This window comes from Zootoca vivipara, chromosome Z2 (assembly GCF_965207765.1).
Source record: "Zootoca vivipara chromosome Z2, rZooViv2.hap1.1, whole genome shotgun sequence".
Taxonomy (NCBI): domain Eukaryota; kingdom Metazoa; phylum Chordata; class Lepidosauria; order Squamata; family Lacertidae; genus Zootoca; species Zootoca vivipara.
This window is the reverse complement of record NC_142585.1, coordinates 26,935,258-26,956,233: the sequence shown is the minus strand read 5'-3', so window position 1 is coordinate 26,956,233 and position 20,976 is coordinate 26,935,258. Positions and strand designations below refer to the sequence as shown.

At 41.6% G+C, this 20,976-nt stretch overlaps 1 protein-coding gene across 1 annotated transcript; it reads left to right on the top strand.

Annotated features, from left to right (window-relative positions):
• The first annotated feature begins 3,107 nt into the window (after window positions 1-3,107).
• CZ2H8orf48 (chromosome Z2 C8orf48 homolog) lies at window positions 3,108-19,446 on the top strand. Its single transcript, XM_035113930.3, has 6 exons — window positions 3,108-3,192; window positions 6,263-6,524; window positions 7,600-7,734; window positions 14,381-14,613; window positions 16,131-16,283; window positions 18,703-19,446. Exons 2-6 carry the CDS (start codon window positions 6,302-6,304, stop codon window positions 18,805-18,807), a joined length of 849 nt encoding a protein of 282 aa, XP_034969821.3. The 5' UTR covers window positions 3,108-3,192; window positions 6,263-6,301; the 3' UTR covers window positions 18,808-19,446.
• The last annotated feature ends 1,530 nt before the right edge of the window (window positions 19,447-20,976 follow it).

The following is a 20,976-nucleotide window of genomic DNA, read 5'->3' as shown; positions in this document are numbered from 1 at the left end:
AGCTGGCAGCACTGATGGCATATGGTTTCAGAACAGAGTCCATATAGCTGGAAACACCCACTGTAATAGTGCCAATTCCTGAGATGATGGGGCATCCTGGTTTTCCTGGTTTGTCTATTTTAGGTAGAAGATAGAAAGTTCCTGGTTGAGGTTTCGCTGGTGTTTGTGAGGATCTGTTCTTGGATGTGTGGGGGTAGCTCCTTAACAATCTTGTTCAGTTTCTTTTTTGTGTTTTTGTGTGGCATCTGAGTCCAATTTTATGTAAAAGATGGTACCGAATTGTAAAGTTGTCTGTGAGCCTCTTGGATGTACTGTAATCAGTTTTGTTCATGATGACGACAGCTCCACCCTTGCCCACCTCTTTAATTATAATGTCTGGGTTGTTCCTGAGATTATCTATAGCTCTCCTTTCAGCATGGTTTAGATTTTGTTGTAAGTGACGGTGTTTTCTGGTCTGTTTGGATTCTGTGGCGGAAGCAATTGATGTACAGGTCTAGTGTGGTATTGCGTCCAGGAGGGGTCCATGTGGAGTCCCTTTTTGTGTAACATTTTGTCGGTGGTAGTTGGTGGTCAATGTTCTGTTCATTAATGTGTTGGGAGGGTGGTGGTTGTTCCCCAGCAGGTTAAGAGATGTTGTGTTGTGAAGGTGTTGTTTGTTTTACCTTGTCTTGTTCTTCTGTGTGTTGAAAGTACTTCTTCAGGTGTAAACGGCGTAGAAATGCTTCCAAGTCCCCGCAGAACTGAATAATGTGTGGGGATTTGGCAGGGCAGAATGATAGTCCATGTGAAAGGACTGATTCCGCAGCTGGGCTGAGATTTTGCTGTGAGAGACTGACAATATTGTTGATCTTGTTGTTTTGATTAGTAGCTGTAGGTTGGGAAGGTTAGAGAGTTTTTTGTTTTTCTGTTTGAAGCGTGTAAGAAAAGGTTTTGGGGAACCTCAAAGCAGGGGTAGCTAACTCCTCTTCTCAGGGCCTGATCTGGTACCCAAAACAACATTTTATGCCACTTCCCCCCAAGAGTCCAATAATTTTGGCAGTGGAAGCAAAAACTTACTAAACTGTTCAGTGCTGTGGTTAGCAGAATAATTTAAACCAATCTACCCAGCCCAGTGTAGATTGCTGGAGTGTTGCTGGTGCTGGAGGAGACTCTTGAGAGTCCCATGGACTGCAAGAAGATAAAACCTATCCATTCTTAAGGAAATCAGCCATGAGTGCTCACTGGAAGGACAGATCGTGAAGCTGAGGCTCCAATACTTTGGCCACCTCATGAGAAGAGAAGAATCCTTGGAAAAGACCCTGATGTTTGGAAAGATTGAGGGCACTAGGAGAAGGGGACGACAGAGGACGAGATGGTTGGACAGTGTTCTTGAAGCTACGAACATGAGTTTGATCAAACTGTGGGAGGCAGTGCAAGACAGGAGTGCCTGGCGTGCTATGGTCCATGGAGCCACGAAGAGTCGGACACGACTAAACGACTAAACAACAACAACCCAGCCCAGTGCCTAGAATCCCATGGCTTTGGGAAGGTTATTGGTTCTCGCTTCTGTAAGGAAACATTGCAGCAGATCTCCCCTAATGTCAGGAAGCAGGAGAACTTCAATATTGTAGTTGTGTTTATTTATGAACAACAGATCAGCAACTCAGGGGAGCAGCTAAGACTCGCTACACAAGATATTGTGATGTAGTGGCTAGAGTGTTAGACTAAGATCTGGGAGATCAAGGTTCAAATCCCCACTTAGGCCTTGGGCCAGTCACTCACTATCAGCCTAACCTACCTCACAGGGGTGTTGTGATGATTAAATGGGGTGGGGGGGAAAGACAAAAACTGTGTACACCACCTTGAGTTGCTTGGAGGAGAGATGGGATAGAGATATAATACACAGGCAAAACTAAAGTTCCAAACAGTTCCCAGTGACCCACACACCAAGAAAGAGGATGGGTGTTTGTACTGGAGGGAAGCCACATCTGTTAGACAGGCCACACACACTACAAATGGAGATGCAACTCTCCTGCTCTAATCATCTGATCAGAAATATCCTGATTCCTGCTTGAGCTCTGTGTGCACATGTGTGAGTGTCGGTTGGTCACATCCACCTGTAGCCACAGCCAACCTTGGGGTATTGTCCCTTGAGGGTTGGCCAATGGTGAAAGACATAACACATTTTTATTACGGCATTGATGGAAATGGATTGATTCTGTAAATTAATATTTAAGCCTTCTATCCCATGTGTGCAGAATATGGGAACATGTGAAGCCCTTTTTAGCAGAGAAAAACACTTATGTGCTTTTGCAGCATTAGGCAATTTCACTTCCTATCCCTGTTTGCGTATGATCTGCTTACCTTACCCTCCTTTGCCACCATTGTTAAGAATAAACTTTTGTGGACTAGAAGCAACCTCATACACAAGCGTACAAGAGCACCTTTGATTCCATTTGTGAAATGAGAGAGGTGGCAATGTCTGAATAATATCCTAACTTCATTTTCAGAGCCAGGCTTTCCCGCCCCTAGTACAAAGAAATATAGCACTTCTCGTTTTGAAAAAAGGCCACAGAAACTTTTGGTTCCCTTAAGATTGCTGATGGAAACTGAAAGACACTTACAGTATAGATGTTGCCCAATTTTGTTTTTAAAAAACTCTAGCACCTTGATCTGCTTGCCTCCGCACCATAAGCACAGAAGGCCCTTTCTTCAGTGAATGAAGCCAGTGTATTCTTATTAAAATGAACCCCCAAACGCAAAACCAACCAAACAAACCTTGAGTACGTGCTGAGTGGTCCCGCCATCCCCCTAGAAATTCTTTGCGGGGCTGGGGTGTGTGTGTGTGCAGCCCGCCTGCTCTAATTATTTAAATATTTCTATTACATTACATAAATGCCTCGCCGCCGCCACACACACACACATCGCTCCAAATTATTTGTGGTGGCTAGGGCAGGTGAAATTGTGTCTTGCTTGGTAACCCCAAAACCTGCAAAGAACGATCGCGCTGAATGGAGGTGGGAAGAAACATCAGACCTAGATGCAAACCAACCACGCCAAGCAGAACCCGAGAGCGACGGCAACGCGAGCGGGAGGGAAGTTAAGAGCGTGACACCGGCTGCTGCCTCGCGGGAGCCATGGCAACTGCAGCGAGCAGCCTTCGACAGGGAGCGAGGCGGGCTGGGCTTTGATTCAAAGCCAAGTTGCATTTAGGTGAGGGGCTCGCGGGGGGTTGAAAACAAATGCATGTAGCCATTCTATCTCTGGCGTTTCCTCGTCTTGGGAAAAGGAGGCCCCAAGGATTTAGTCACGAACGCTCCCCCTTTATCCGTTAGCTCTCCGTCGCTGTCCTAGGATGTAGCAGCTGCTTAATCTGGCAGCCAGCTGCCCAGCATATATCGGCTGTGGCTGCTTTTATTAATACTGGTCTACCTTACAGGGGTGTTGTAAACATAGGAGTGCTTCCTCGTGCTGAGTTAGGCCGTTGGCCCATCTACCTCGGTATTGTCTACACCAGGCATCCCCAAACTGCGGCCCTCCAGGTGTTTTGGCCTGCAACTCCCATGATCCCTAGCTAACATGACCAGTGGTCGGGGAAGATGGGAATTGTAGTCCAAAACATCTGGAGGGCCGAAGTTTGGGGGTGCCTGGTCTACACTCTACAGTGCACCAACTGGCAGTGCCCCTCCTCTGGGTTTCAAGCAAGGGTCTCTTCCTGGAGATGCTGGGTTTTGAACCTGAGAGCTTTTGCAATGCGGAGCAGATGCTCTGCCCCTGAACTATGTGGCCCTTTTCTCATAGGTAGGTCCAATGTGAAATGACTGGCGAATAGTAATAGTTATCACGATCACGTATTTGAAAGGTTCAGAATGCTTTGTATACACTTAAAAGCAGCTCTGTACAGGCAACTCCCCATTTATGTGCATTAAAGGCACTGCACATGCATGCATCACCACGAACCCAGAAGTGGCACGAGAAGGCCCCAGAAGAAAGAGAAAACCACAAAAATAGCACGAAACAGTGCCTGGCAATCCTTTGCATGTGCAATCTCAGGAGCCCTTGCACCTTTGAGATTTGTGGAGAGTTGGAGTTTGAGCAAGGATGTTTGGAGGGAGCATTTGTGGCATTTGCAGGCTTTTTCAATTGTGTTCCTGATATACACGATTTTGCTTAAATGTGTGGTCTGTGAAGCTGTTAACCTAACTCTTTAGTCCTTATTCCCAGGCAAAACAATGCTTGAATATGTAATCCTGAATAGCCTACACTAGGGAATAAGCTTCACTGACCACAGCAGAATTTGCTTCTGAATGAAGAAGCATCAGGATGTGCTGTCAGGATATGTAACTGCATCTGTGCAGATCTCACCTGTCCCTTTGTTGCCATAGCCTGAATTTAGATTGCCTGCTGAAGTCACGCAAGTATTTTAATTTGCTCACGACTATAAACTTGTCTGAAGTAGTCAGGAGCATGCCACGTTTGTCCTTTTTAAACATGGACAGAGGTTATTTTCTCCTGTGCTGCTAAACTATGCTTGGATGCTTAAATAAAATAAAAGAGCATTTATCCAGTGTATCTTCTGGATACATGATAGATAGTTCTGATAGCATCATTCAAGTAAAATGTGTTTGTGCTTGTTTTAAAAGTTATGGGACCTTATCTTCTCAATTCTTTTAGAGGGTTAATACTTTATGTATGAACGTTTTTGCTTTTGAAATTAGGCTATCAGTGTGCAAATATTTCTTACAGAATGAGTAATTTTTAGCACACCAATGTGTACTAGAGGCAGTTTGATCTTAGTTACAGAAAAAGGAATTGTATTTCCCTGCTAGTTAATTATTTTGCTTGCAGTGGTGGATTTTTTCTTTTCTTTCGGTACTGGGCTGTCTCTGTAAAGGAAAAAAACTTAACAAAATTGAATCTAAAGTGCCTGCCTATTTTTCTGGGTGTGTAGGATTTATAAGTACAGTGGTACCTCAGTTTAAGAACAGACAGGCAATACACTATTGATGTTTAGGGGTTACTGTGTCTTTTAATTAAATGTTTTACCTAATTATTTATGTAAAGTTTGCAGAGTAAGAAAACAATGAAAGTGAATACCACTTGTACTCGCATGTGTGATTTCAATTTCTGACGAGGAGCATGCAGCAATTTTTCACCTAAAAGACCCACCCTATTGTCACTCACTCTGATATCTTCCTAATACTAGGCAGAGGCTCTTTATTTTCACAGGCTTTAAATCTTTTCAACCTCTTCACATTTATGGTTTATTTATGGGGTGCTGCTTTAATAGAATTACTGTTCTGTGTTTTGCTTATTTTAATGCATTAATTATTGTATCATGTTTTAAATATTTTATTTTCAGCTGCCTTGATAATGTATTTGGAGGGCAGAGTATACATCTAAAATGTATTTCACAAGTTCTTAGGATATACATCTAAAATGTATTTCACAAGTTCTTAGGATATACATTGGCTGCCATATTGTTTTTGATTCAAAATTATTGAACCTAAATGACTTGAGACTGGGATACCGGTATTACTGTCATATTCTTTAAGAACCAAATGGCCTTGGTGCCCTAGCTGTGAAATTCAGTGCCAAGCAAATTTGTCTGGTGTCATTATTATTATTCAGTATCAGGCAAACTTCTTTTTACCTGTGCTTTCAATGCCCAGTAATTTTACTCCTTCTGCTCCTTTTTTGTTTGTTGTTTTTGGAGGGGAGGATGGTTATTCACATGTGTTTGGTGCTTTTTTAATAAGCTGCATAAAGCCTTGCTTTAAGAGAAATTGGAGTATAACATTTCATAAAACAAATAACGACTGCATAGGGGCACAAGCTCTTGTGTACTAGTAATCCTCAAAAACTTTTAGGTCACAATAAATAGATTATAATTCAGTGAGCTTTACTCCCAAGTACACATAGCATTGTAGCCTTAAGTTTGTACCCAGTATTAATCATACTGGGAGTAAAACCATTAAAATTAATGACTAACAGATCCATTAATTTCAATGGGTCTACTCTGAGTGTGAATTTGGACGCAGCCATTAGTCTCTAAGATGACACTTATTATTTTACTTTTTGCTACAACAGACTAACATGGTTATCCTCTTGGATTTTATTTATAAATTTGGGGGTTGTGCAATTAATCACGTGGTATTGCTGCATTTCAGACTAATATTCAAAGTTCATTGTTGACTGTTGTGCTGACAGTGTACAGAGTGATATTTTTCTATTAGCCCCCTAGTATTACATCTATAATTAATTTTGCATTGATTATTTTTAGTTGAACATACTTGTAACTAGCTGGGCAGACAACTCTGGGATGCATGTATCAGAGCAGATGGACCTGAGGAGGCATGGCAGTAGCTCCACCCCAGACTATTCAGAGGATACGTTTACATCTTTCAGTGAAGGAGAGGAGGAAACCTACCGACAATATGAAAATGATCCATTTGAATCTTATTACTCTGGAGAGGAGTCAGAATCCCGTGCTGTGTTGGATCTGTCTGAAAGCATATGGCAATCATCAAGTCAAAATGATGAAGGTGTGTTAGGTTCCCTATGCATTTTTATCAATTCTTCATGCAATCTTATGATTAGTGGGAGGAGACTTGGATCAGCAAAAATGCAAAGGAAAGCAGAAGGGGGAAAGGCAGAGAAAGGGAAACGTCATTTGCAGTGTTCACAGCAGAACACTCAGAATACTGGTTTACCAGGTCAGAATGTTATTTTTGCTGAAGACACTTAGTGATACTGTACAGGAAGCATTATGCGCCAAGGAGGAAGTGGAGATGTTTAGTGTGTGATACATCACTGGTGACGGTAGGTAGACCTTCCATCCATGCCTTGGGTTCACCTGGGTAAGTGCAGGTGATCACTAACTTCTCTTTGCTAGGGTGACAACTGTGGACAGACAAAGCTCTCTACTAATGAAAGAGAAAGGCAAAGATGTGAGAGGCAACTAATATTGGAAAAGCTGAGAAATCCTGCACCCATTTCAAGTTCTGTACTTGTGCCATCCTTTCACACCAGTGATAACTACTTGAGCAAAAGAGTGCGGAAGGCTCTACACACATTTTCCTCATACAAGCCTGCTCTTAGTTCATGTTGTGCAGCCAGACCATTCAGCCCAGGCTAATAGTGGCTGCATGCCCAACTGTTGCAGCAACAGGGAAGGGTGGACAGGGCAAGAAGGGGTAGCTATTCTGTATACCAGTAAGCATTAATGTGAAAAGTGGCCGACATGCTATCCAAAGTATATTTACACAGAAGATAAGCTCTGATGAGTTCACTAGCACTGAATTTAAGGAGAGCATAGGATTGCAGCCCTACTGTTCATCATGTGTACCTTTAATTGAGCGTAACATCTATTGTGCATGGAATGAAAATGAATATAAGAAGTGTGGGGGCTTAATTGGACCTGCCCCTGGTTCTATGTCAGGTGGCTTTACTTCTTTGATTCCTGTGGTTTCCAGGGCATGTACAATACATTACAGGAAAGTTGCCCCACGTGAAGGCCATTTTATTCCCCCTGTGTGTATTTGTGTGTGTGTGTGCGTGCGTGTGCATGTTTTACTCTATTCCAACACTCCTCCTACATACATTGCCTTTCCTCCCCAGATCAAAAACCAGAAGTTTTGGAATCTGCAGCTGTAAAAGAATATTTATTTAGAAAATGGATCAGTCTCCTGAAAGAAAACAAAGAAAACAAAGCTAGCACTCGGCTACCTAAACCTGCCATTGAAACAATTAACAGTGAGTCATTTTTTGATGTGACTTGTAAGTCAATAAATCATTCATTCATTCATTCATTCATGTAGTCCATTTGACTGTTGGACAGTCTGTACTCACTTCCAGTCTTCTTCTCTACAAAGGATTTGAACATCATTTCTAACTGAGGCCACTTCTGCAACTCAGTGAAGCTTGCAAGGGCTTCTTAGTTTCCCTTGATAAGCTTCCTCTTTCTGCTTTTGAAATTCCCCAGCTTCAGTGCTTTGAAATAATTTGTGGGCCTGGTGTCTTTTGGGCAAGGGGGAGGGAGTGAATCTGCCCAGTAGATTGTGACTCACCATCACCATCATTAATCTGTCCTTCACCCTAAGGTTCTAGGGTACATTACAACACAATAGTAAAAACCATGTCGGAGTGAGTTCTGGAAGACCTGCTCCCTGCCTTGCAAGTCTCCTCCATCTGGCCTGGGAGGTAGGGGCACTGACTGACAAAAGCTGAGGGTTTTGGGCTGGGATATTGTTTAGTGGTTTTTGTTGGAGAGAGGTGTTGCTGTGAGTTTTTTTGTGTTTATATTAGATACTGTGATTTATTTGGAAATTAAATAAAAAAATTCCTTCAGTAGCACCTTAAAGACCAACTAAGTTTATATTTTGGTATGAGCTTTCGTGTGCATGCACACTTCTTCAGATACCAGAAATTTATTTGGAAATTGTTCAGTTTGGTTGTGTATTTTCAAATATTTCAGGTATTGTTTGACTATTTTTGTTATGTTGCAGTTACATATTTTTTCATGTCTTGAGCATGGTGTGAACTGTGCAAAGGTGGCATACAAAGATGTACAACCAGATTAAAGCAAGTCATAGAAATTGTTTACTCAGAGGTCTCAGGCAAATGTCCAACAACCAGAGATGCTTAAAAACATTAATTGGAATTGCCAGGGAATGAAGTTGGAACATATGCACACACAGTGTATGCCTGTCTTGCCCTTATTGGCTTTCTTGTCTTTTGGCCCTTATCTCAGCTGCTTTGTGAGGAGGCCTTTGTGTGACACAGCGTGACCATTTTAGCTGTTTTCATTATTGGACGTTTTTGCATTTTTCTTTCGTCATAGCATTTGGGTGCTTCCCAAGTTTAAGTATGTGCATTTGAAGCAATGATTCAAACAAATAAGTTGATGCAAATGCAGCTGGTAGGTCAAGGGTGGGGAACCTCTGGCCAAGCCATGCCCACTGGCCTTTCTCTTGACATCATATATTACTTATGGTAGGGCAGGTAAGGACATGGCTGGGCCAAATTGGGTTTGCATGGCCAAAATACAGCTCACGTGCAGTGTTGTAGCTAGTTGCTCAGGCACCTAGGGTAGTGCGTGTGGGCGGATGAAAGCCCCATGCTGCTGTTTCGGGCAGTGCACAGCCTGCAGGCACCCGAGCCACCACATCACTCCCAGAAGAGACAAGTGGCTCGGGCAAGCCCTGTGGTAAGTGCTGCCCCCACAGTGTGGCACCCAGTGTGCCCTGCTCCCACACACCCCTAGCTACGCCTCTGCTCACATGTCATCATTGTACTCCATCCGCCTGCCAAACCTAATAATAATAATAATAATAATAATAATAATAATAATAATAATAATAATTTATATGCCATCCATCTGATTGAGTTGCCCCAGCCACTATAGGTGGCTTCCATCAAAGTAAGGCATCAAACACAGCAAAATCAAACATTAGAAACTTTCCTATACAGGGCTGCCTTCAGATATCTTCTAAAAGTCAGATAGTTGTTTGTTTATTTCTTTGACATTTGATGGGAGGACATTCCACAGGGCTGGAGCCACTGCCGAGAAGCCCTATGCCTGGTTCCCTGTAACTTGACTTCTCACAGATAGAGAACCGTCAGAAGGTCTTTGGAGCTGGACCTCAGTGTATGGGCTGAACTATCTATGGGGGTGGATACACTCCTTCAGGTATACAGAGCTAAGCTATTCAGGGCTTTAAGGATCAGCACCAACACTTTGAATTGTGTTCAGAAATGTACTGGGAGCCAATGTAGATCTTTTTGGACCGATGTTCCTGGCAGCTATTCGCAGTCACCAGTCTGGCAGCCTCACAGAGGATTGAGGAGATAAAAATCGAAATCCAGTTCTGCAACCCTGTCCTAGATGATTGACTGGAACTAGCTGCTTGGAACGTGTCTTATTGGTGGTGGACATATTTCCAATGATTTATTGTATATTTATTAGGGTTGACATATCTCTGGAATTTCCCAGTTATAGCTGGTATTCAGCCCTCATAAACAGCAACCAGGTGAAAATCGCTAAAATGTCCAGGAACATCTGCATGTAAGGCAGTCCATGTTGGAAGTATAGATTTTTGCGAATTTCATTTTTTTTAAAGGAAAAAAAGCTCAACCCCGCCCCCCTTTTTGAGATTTTGCAGAAAAAGTTCAACAGCTTTGGGCAAAATTAAAATTGACTTTGCTCATCCAAAAATAAAGCTAAACCATTTTTCGTTGTGTCCGGATTTTCACTTTTTGAAATATGGCAACCCCATATTTATGGGTACATAAATCTTGATTTTAACTGTTAAAGCCTCTGCAGAAAGCAACTTTGATCACATGCACCAGCCAACATAATTCTACCTTCAAAAGTGTTAGCATAGGTTCCTTGACTTGGCTTTCTGATCTTCTTGCAAAAACTCTATTGTATTATGGTTGGGTCAACCAATATAGTCTTAATCACACCAGTAGCATCTTGAGAATGCTCATTTGAAGACAGAACAGTGAAATAACTGCATATGCTTTTATGTTCTAAGGCCTCAAAATGCATCCCTTGGTTTTAATAAATGCTGGAATCTACAGCCACAAGAGCCTCTTACAAATTGTTTTATCCACTTCGAAGTGGTAGGAACAGTTTCTTAATCGTTTTTATCCACAATTGAAGATTAGCTGCAGGATAATTAAGGCCTACTCACTAATCCCAGGAAAACATAGCAATTTGTACGTTTGAAGTATCCCTTTTCAGGTAATGCTGCAAAATAAAAAAAATAAATCCAGCCTTTGAGTGATACTGTGAAAGATGACTCAAATGTTTACTTATGAAGTGCCCTAGATAGCAGTGTGGTTGAAATTACCTATTGGGTTTCTCTGAACGAACAAATGTCCAGAAACCCTGCTGAGAAATCCCTTGAATATTTTCAAGGTGTTTTGCAGTATCTGTTACAAACTTTTGAGTTTGGGCATGTTGTGATTCCCAGCAACACATTTTCCTCTCTTCCTCTGTTTATGTGTATTTAGTTTAAACCCAGTGATAGATTTTTACAGTTTGGTTGATCGTAATCAAGGTACAGTGGTACCTCTACTTACGAATGACTCAACTTACGAATGTTTCTACTTATGAATAGAGCTCCGTCCGCCATCTTGGATGCTGTTTAGATAGGATTTTTTTCTACTTACGAATTTTTAGATAGGGTTGCTTCGACTTACAATTTTTTTCTCCCAATGCATTCCTATGGGATTCGACTTACAATTTTTTTTGACTTACGAATGTGCATTCGGAACGCATTAAATTCGTAAGTAGAGGTACTACTGTATTGCCCTTCTGTGGGTTTTACTAGCTGGCTTGGCCACGCGTTGCTGTGGCTCATCCGTGTGATTCCCCCACTCTGTGCCGATCCATGACGTATCCCGCTCCCTCCTCACCCTACCCCCGGCTTATCCCTGTGATTCCCCCCCCCCTGTCCCGACCCATGATGTATCACGCCCCCTCTTCCCCCCACCCTCCGGCTTATCCCTGTGACTGGTCCCACCACGTCTTGACCTATCCCGTCCCCTCCTCCCCCCCAACCCCCAGCCAGGTGATTCAGTATCTCCATTCGGTCTAGTCTGTAAAGGCTTCAGCCTAGTATGTAAACGGGAGCTGAGGTGCTGTTGAGAGGGAAGGTTTTATAGGTGCCAGTGTAGAGGGCGCTGGTTTGCAACCTAGTTCTTTTCCTAGAATGCATTTTCATCTGAGTGGTGTGTTTTGAAACATGGGGTTTTGGGAGTTTTACCAGGCACAGGTGTGACATCTGTCTTTGAAAACGGTATGGGGTTGCTCTCATATTCGCATGGGTCATTGTGTCAAAATTTGAACACAATCGGTCAAGCGGTTTTGGTGAAACGTGGATACTAATGGACATGGCCAGTTTACATTTATATATACTGTACAGTATATAGATTTATATTGGGCCAACATGGCTTTCTGTGGCTCTTGACATAAATTACAAAGAATATAAAATACAATCAACACAGGCTGGCTTATTTGGAAATCCCATTCAATTCAGTGGTCTTGTACAAGATCATTGCTTGGATAAGGTCTATAGCTTTCTTTTTAATTCCATTTTTCAAATGACCCAAAGTCTGGGCCCTCTCCTGGTACCAGCTATTCACCGGGAAGGGAGGGGAAACCGTTTCTGCATAATTATCTTCCTTGCAAATACAGGCAGCCGTTTATACAGAGGTTACATTTGAAGGCACCATGCACTGGTGAAATAATGTATAATTGAAACCCATTGAAAAAGGCTGCAAACATCCCACTCTGCCCCCATATTGAACGTGCGTAAACAGCTTGCAATTGAAGCCATATAATATTTGGGATGCAGTTTAATTTTGTAGTTTGATGCTTTAAGTATCTGTTAGACAGGGTTTGCAGTTCAGTAGTTAGTAGACATTATTTGCATTCTTCTGAGATTGTGGAGTTCTTTTTTGCCTTTTGCACAGTTGTTGCAGATAAAAAAGAGTGTTGGAGAGTTTTGGTTGCTTTTGTAGAAAGGAAGTCTGCGAAATAAATGACATGTGAAACTTCAGCATTTTCATAGAATTGTAGAGTTGGAAGGGACCCTGAGGGTCATCTAATCCAACCCCTCAATGCAAGAATCTCATTTTTTTTTAAAGACAAAACAAAACCCGGAAAAGCACTAGCATTGTATATGAATATAATTTATTTAAGATAAATCAATGAAAATAAAATTTTAAAGAATCTAACATACATAGGATCTTTATAAGATACAGTGGTACCTCGGTTTATGAACACAATTGGTTCCGGAAGTCTGTTCATAAACTGAAGGGAACTTTCCCATTGAAAGTAATGGAAAGTGGATTAATCCGTTCCAAACGGGTCCAAGGAGTACTCAACCTGAAGCGTTCTTAACCCGAAGCATGGGTGTAATTGGTTCCGGAAGTCTGTTCATAAACTGAAGCATTCATAAACTGAAGCGAACTTTCCCATTGAAAGTAATGGAAAGTGAATTAATCCGTTCCAGATGGGTCCGCAGCGTTCGCAAACCGAAAATTCGTAAACTGAGGTGTTCGTAAACCAAGGTTCCACTGTAAAAAGAAATCAGAAAGCAGTTACAACCTCCTAAGAGAAATTGCAGTGTTTAGAAATTTTGCAACTTGCTTTGTAAAACAGCAACAACAATAATTAGAGGACCACCACCCCCGCCAAACAATCAACAGAGACTCTTAAAATCATCCTAGAGATTATCTTGCCCACCATTAAAGAATACAGTGACTACATATAAACAAAGCATGAGGCATTAGTCCACCTCTTCTTTATTACAAAGAAAGTATCTGCTATTTACAGGAGCTTCTTATAGTTACCCTCTAAAAGCATTGAGGATAAAGTATTAAAGTTCGTAAAAATAAAATAAAATTCCCCAGTATTTCAGAACAGATACCCAGTTTGAATAAGGTATCCCATTCTCACATATAGAGGCAGGTAAGCCCTGCACCCAGAGCTAGGGCTGCCAAACTTGTAAGCAGTGGACCTGTGGAGCTGTAGGTCCCCAGCTGAGCACAGCTAGGGCTGTGAGCATGTGTCCCTCTTGCAAAAGCCCACATCCCACTGGTTGTCTGTTCAGGAAGGGGAGAAAGAAGTCCTCTCTCATCCATCATCCACTGACGGTCTGTTTCGGTTATTATAGAATATCTATATGCATCCAAAGCCCCAGCTGTTTAACACATAATCTGTTGGATTAGAGCCTAATAGCTGCCTAGAATTATTATCTGAATATTTTTTCATGTATTTTCCTTATGCACGTTGCAATTTCTGATTTAAAAGGAGTCAAATTAAGCAATTATCTGAAACTGTTTTCATTAATGTCTGCATTGAGGGTAATTCCTGTGTCACTTTTATTTACCACATTTCCATTTTCTTTTAATTACCACAAATTCTGCTGTAATATCAAACATCTAATTATTCTTTTGAAACACATGCTTTCCCCTATGTTCTAGGGCTATTTACAGTGTTACCTCTACTTACGAATTTAATGCGTTCCGAACGCACATTCGTAAGTCGAAAAAAATTGTAAGTCGAATCTCATAGGAATGCATTGGGATAAAAAAATTGTAAGTCGAAGCAACCCTATCTAAACATTCGTAAGTAGAAAAAATCCTATCTGAACTGCATCCAAGATGGCGGACAGAGCTCCATTCGTAAGTAGAGGTACCACTGTATTTTCAGTTGTTTTCATGTAGAGGCTTGTAGTCTGCATAGAGAGTATTGCACACTCCAAGTTTTGGGAATACTAATTCCTGATGCCTGGTTACACAGATGGGAACTAGAGGAGTCTTTTCCTGCCTCTTCAAGTAGTAATATTTCTATGTATGTATTTTTTTGCTGGTGCAATATCGACAGAAATTATTGAGGTATCTGAGGAAGAACTGAGTGCTCTACAATCCTTTTGTGCCATCAAAATAAATCAGCTCCATCATGTGCCAAGCCCAATGCCATTGAAGAGGAGCAAGCATAATGAACAGAGGCATGGATTCACTTCAGAGAAGCCATTGACATTTGATTTGAATTGCACAGTCCCTGATCAACTACTGAACAGACTCCATCTGAAAAATATCAAGGAGACACTGAAACAGGTACTAAAAGAAGGAATGGATCTGTCTTTAGTTCCTGGCAAATGTTGATTATCTTTGCTAATACAGATGTTGAGACTTGACTGGTACTGATCCTTTTATGTATATCATTGTCATTAAATGACAAAGTTCTTTTCGTAACACTGAAACTAAAACATGAGGTTGGGCTTGTTTTTCCTTGCATTACTAATGCAATCCATATTTCAACCAAACTATTTTTGTTTACCATCACATGATCTCACAATACACATTAATGTTTACATTAGTGCAACTCAGCTCTCTTAAAGTTTTTTAACATTCATGGTATTGGGAGTTTGTTTGTTTTTTAAAAAAAATGAAGCAAAGCAAATTTGTGTTGTGATTAATGTAATTAACTCAAGTTCTTCTTTAGTGCCTTTTTTGATTCAGACACTCTTGAGTATGAGCAGGGGTACTCTGTGATGTCATGATTCCAAAAAGATGGTGATGGTGGTGCAAAAATTGCTCATTCCAAGTCTTGCTCATGCAATTTTGTGTGAAAGATTAAAGATTAAATTCCCCCAAAACACTATAAGAATGTGTCCTTAAAAGAGGACTTGTACCCAGATCAGCGAAACCCAAGCCCAATTCTCTGTCTCACTGGGAAGCCAAATGCAGTTATGAGTTTCAGGAATGCCCTTGAAGGATGTTCTGTCTTCTGGCCACATCCTCTGTTCTTCAAAGAGGCCTCCTTTTCACAGAGATGTGGTGGGATCGATGAGATGTGTAAAACACAGTGTTACCCAGTAAATACACATTAACAGCTCTGTGGTATTTGATATGTGGTTGTCTTATGCAGGAATCTTATGTGTAAGTCTTATGTGTTCATATGGAGTCCTAACTTGCTTATTCTTGGTCCAGTAGTGAACCCACAATAATGCATTACTTATAACATTTAACCTCACAAGCCTCATAAGTGGGAATATGTACTTGAACTGTGCAGAAATCTGTCCTCCAGTTTTCCAAAGGTTTCTTGCCCTACAAAAAAAGGCTTTCATTCTTTTGCCTCCTTCTCAGGGCACTTTACAGTGCAGTCCTAACACTGCCTGCTCATAGGTAAGTATAAACTGTGTTATTCCCAAACAGGCCTGTATAGGATCAGAAACTTAATAAGTGTTTCAGGATTTTTTTACAGTTGGTCCCCTTTTTTAAAAAAAAAGTTAGTCTTTTTGATAACTTTCGGTGGCCAAAAGTTTGGGGCATGTTTGCTTACTACAGGAAAAGATGGGTACATACCAGCCATTAAAATACAATAGCTTCAAAAGAATAAGACCAGCCTTAAGTGAAATAGAGGTAGTCTGAATACATGGGGTATTACATGGGGGGGAAAACAAATGTAATTTAATTTTAAAAGTAACTTGGACTTGGTTATTGATCTCATTCTGTGGGGGAAGTTTTTTCAGTAAGTTGTTTGCATTGCCTTGGAGAGCTTGGCATGTATAGAAGTTAGACATGGACAGTATTTTAATGATTTTAATTGTTATTTCTTACTTTGCTCTCAGGTAGCAGACACTGAAATGCATCAACCTTCACAATGTGTCCATTGTACCAAGAAAAGGGCAGAGCTGGCTGATGATGCTTTTCTCCGACGATGGAAGGTCTTGATGGAAGAGGTTTTACTTAAAGAGAAGTTGGAAGAGTACATGTATACCAAAGTAAGTCAGGATTTAGGTGGAAAGAGAGGCATTTTAACAGCCTAACAAATAATTATAGATGAGTTAGACTCCTGCATTGCAGGGGGTTTGACCAGATGATCCTCAGGTGCCTCCCAACTCTACAATTTTATGACTCTATGAGTATGCTTATTTACAAAACTTTGGACTGCCCCAGGTGTCCATGCAAACCTTTTCTTAGTGGTTTATGGCAGACAAAGCAGAATAAAAAGAAAGCCGCTCCCTTCCAGTTTGCAAAGTTTTCCTGTTTAATTCTTGTTATGTGGTCCTTGTTCCCGTCAGTTGCATGGAGTTGCTCTCTCTTTCTGTTTTCCTTTTTTGCAGCATGTGGAAGATTGACACTTTACTGCACAAACTTCATGAACAAAACATCCCCCTTGTTTCCTCTCTGTTCAGCTTCCAAGTTTTGTTCATGACTCAGAAAAACTGGCTTTTTGGGGTTTTTTTTTATCTCAGTGAAAAGGTTGTGCAATTTCCCCATGTGCAAATTCCCAATTGCACTGCTGTACTTACCAATTCTAGCCTGTATTGATAGCTTTAGGGCAGCCTTCCTGAACTTGGCCCTCCAGGAGTGCAGCTTTCATCAGCCGAGCCAGGACAGCTGAGCAGGAGACTTAGTCAGAGTTGTAGCCCAAAATAGCCGAAGGGCACCAGATCAGAGAAGACTTCCCTAAACATTTCCTGGGATACTCCAACCATTTCCTACTCTGTGGTCCAAGCCCCCATTTGGGAATCGATTCTACATTTAACTGGTCTGTTTCCAAATAGCATTGCTTTTATTTCCATTTCTTTTTTTCCCTAACCCCCAGTTGCAGATGGGGGAAATCATGATCAGAAGTGCAGGGAAGGGAGTGTTTAACCCTTTCCCCAACACAACCATCCCACTGAAAACTCCACTGCAATCAGTGTAGTAGCATTCTGCAAGATATAAATGCAGAAGAACTCAATTAGGGTTACTATGGGCACAGTCTATGAACAGATGAACCTGGCATGCACCAAGTCTGTCTACTTGAGCCTGTTTCTGTCCTCATACTGGCAGCAATACTTCCAGGTTCTAGACAAAGGGGCTTTTCTAGTCCTGTTACTGAGAATAACTTTTAATGGAAAATACCAGGGTTTAGACCTGGGACCCTCTGCATGTTCTCTTCCACTAAGCCTTGCTGTCTCCTTGGTACAGGGATTTTGTTGATAGAAACTTTGTTTGCTCATGCATTTCCCTGCTGTGTTTTCTTGCTGATGCTGAAAATGTATGTCACTGTCCTGGATTTGCTTAATCAGTTTTATATTGCTTTCACAATATATCCAGAGTGCTCAGGTTAAGGAACAGCAGTCATACGGTACATTTAGTGGAAGAGTGGGTATTGAATAGAACTCACTGTGCTGAATGTTGCGTCTGGTATCTTATTCATGGCACATGAACAGTACATGAATTATTCACGGTACATGAATGTTATATGATAGTAATATTATAAAGTACTTTCAGTACTCAAAGCATTTCGTATACATTATCTGCTGTATTTAAAGCAGCCCTGTTAAGTCAGTTTTATTGGTTTGTTTATTTATTTGTTTAGAAGTATTTATACCCCACCTACTAACCAAAGTTCTCAAGGCAACTTATGGTACATATTCAAATAATTAAAATAGATGGCGATACAATAGTCACTACAGCAGAACAAAGTTTGTCAATCCCCACTGCTGCTCTTCTCCAGCATTCCAGCATATGCCATTCGGCAGCTGAACCTTCTTGCTGTTGAAGAGGCTAAATGTCAGTCACATACAGGCCAGGATGTCCTCACTGGATGGCTGCTACTGGTGTCTCTCCCAGCCCCAGCCCTGGGTGCCTCCCTCCCAGTTCACAACTAGAAGGTCAAGCAGTCTTTAATTCAGTCCATGTCTCTTTTGGTCTAGGAGTTTCAGGACAACACTTGGAGGGGTTCCCTTCATGGGGCTTGTGGCGGCCCTTCTTGGGAGCCTTGGTCCCATGTTGAGATGGGATAGGCACTGAAGCTGAGAGCTCACCTAGTGAGCTCATGGAAGAGCAGGGATGGTAAACCTGTTACCCTCTAGGAGTTATTTGACTTCAACTCCATCAGCTCCAGCCAGCATGGCTCAGTGGTCAGAGATTATGGGAATTGTAGTCCAGCAACATCTGGAGGGCCACATGTTCCCCCTCCCTGTGATAGAGACAAGATTCAAACCAGAGACTTCTGGATTCATAGCTTAGTTTCCTACTCATTATGCTGCAGAGATGAATTGAATTTCATTCGTTCTTCCATATTCTGGAATTAAGGCGTATGCAGGGGAATTGCAGCTGTAGCGAGCATTACCACATTTAAAAAAGTAATGGCAAGAAGCTTTTGTCCGAAAGAAAACCTCTCATCAGATCTTTATCTCCTTCTAGGATTCTCTCACCCTCATTGGAGAAATGCACAGATGTCTTCCGAAGCTGTCTGGGGATCCCAGGAACATATGGCAGGAACTGAATGAGAGAGGTCTGAAAGTGTAACACCTAGCTGGGTTAGAACATTGATCAAATCAGGTATATAGGCACAATCCGCACAAACTGAGCTATGTAGGATATATTGGACAAACTATGTTCTGGACAGATATGCCCCTTGCAATTGATTTGGTTTCTGGGGTCCAACTCTGCATCCTGTCCCAGAGCCAACAGAGCAATATGCTGCCATCTAAAAAAAAATTCAGATTGTAAAAGGTACTTTATTTTCATTATCATTCTGATAATCCATAAGTATGGTTTTGGTGAGTTTCCTTTCATGATATGGGAGCTGTGCACAGATGCTTCTACCTGTAAGGAAAACAAATGGATTTTTCAAGGCAGAGAGATATAAGGAAGATTAGGTTTCAGCTCAGTCTGTCTCTGCTGCCTCTGGTTAAATTGAAAGGTGGAGCCCCAGGTAGAAGGTGACACAGTGGAGCAAGAGGGAAGTTCCAAAGGAAGAGTAGAAGAGGTTAAATGGAGTGGGTTTTCTCTGTCTTTCTGAAAACACTAACAATATGAACTGGAATTAATCCATTACCCCGAGGATTCCAAGTCAAGAAGCAGAGATATTTAAAAAGTAATGTTAGTTTGTTGAACAAAGCAGTTGACAAAACTCAAATAAAATGTTCAAATGCTGTTCTTATATTTGCTTTGTTCAATGTCAATTGTTTTTTCCTATTGTGAAATGTGCAGGGAATATGATTGAAGGGCAGAATAAAAACATAATAATTGTCTCTTGAGACAGATGGATGCCAACCAAGTCCAAAGAAAAGAGGTTTATCTGTCTCTACAAGGGATAAAAGCTCTGAGGTGTGTAGCAAAATCAGAATGGCTGCTGTTGCTGGATACACTTATCCACATCTTGTATGTATGAGACCAATCATGGGTGGACCTGGACTAAGACAAATAAGTGTACCACCAGGGAATGGGTTTGGGAGAATGTGAGGCTAATGTCCAATATCAAGACGAAGGTCTACCAGGCTTGCGTGTTGAGCATGCTGGTGTAGGGAAGTGAGTTGTGGGCAACTTATACCCACCAGGAGTGACACCTCAAAGCCTTCCATATGCACTGTGTCAGGAGGATTTGGGGCATCACAAGGCAAGACGGCGTTTCAAACAAAGATGTGCTCTCCCAAGCCCACATTCCCAGCATGTTCTGTCTCAGCAATGTCTATGCTGGCTTGGTCATGTCCACAGAATGGAAGATGGAAGGATCCACAAGGATGTGCTCTGTAGGAAGCTGGCTTCAAGCACCAGTAACTCTGTGTTACAAAGATGTCTGCAAGTGTCACATGAAGGCTATAGCAGCATTAGCCCCTTGCAGACGATAGTGCCTGGAGACAGATAGTCTGGTTGTATATCCAGCAGTGACCAGAGTAGGGATGACCGCTGGGAGGAGCAAAGAGAGAAGAAATGTCAGGTTGCATCTGCAGCAACACAACCAGATGCCTTCATCTGCCCCAGCTGGAACAAAACATGTCTCTCATATTGGTCTGTACAGCCACAACAGGTGCTGTAACTCTCCCAACAGTTTGACTTCACCCCTGAAGACGCACTCTTCTATTGCCTCCCAAGACAGATGAATGCCAAGAACAGGCAACATTCTGCACATCTCATCTTAGTACGATATTCACATAGTCCCTTTTCACTTGCAGTAATAGCAAGATATTCCTCATCCATGTAACAGAAGGAAGAAAATACCCTTGATGTTGTGGCATGGTTGCCAGATGCCAGTAACTGAACCATGGCTTTTTGCATCCAATACACATTTATCTACCACTGAACGTTACAAACAAATGTTCATTTTTAATATGTACTTTTTACAACACATTACTGCACGGAAGTACACATATGTTACTGTGGGTACAGCTCATATGTTAATAAAGTGGTCGTCTTCAAGCTCATGCCATTTCTCATTACAAGCAGCAACCCAACATTTATTTTTTTGTCTGTGTGGCAACTTTCTTTTATCATTGTGGGTTGACGGGCACAGAGATATGAAAAGGAAGCTGATGCATTAGAGAAAAGAGTAAAACCACAGGAGGAAAAGTTGTGGTTACTTTTTCTTTAAAAATTTTTTAATGAAAGCTGGGGAACCAGTGGCTCTCCAGATGTGTTGGACTCCAACTCAGCCACCCGCATGCCCAGTGCTCATGGATGATAGGTGTTGTAGTC

Bases quoted from the DNA above. Each gene is read 5' to 3' on its own strand.
- CZ2H8orf48 (XM_035113930.3), top strand. From the start codon at position 6,302: ATGCATGTATCAGAGCAGATGGACCTGAGGAGGCATGGCAGTAGCTCC. The intron at 6,525-7,599 runs GTGTGTTAGGTT...TTTCCTCCCCAG, and splicing joins ATCAAGTCAAAATGATGAAG to ATCAAAAACCAGAAGTTTTG. The intron at 16,284-18,702 runs GTAAGTCAGGAT...ATCTCCTTCTAG, and splicing joins AAGAGTACATGTATACCAAA to GATTCTCTCACCCTCATTGG.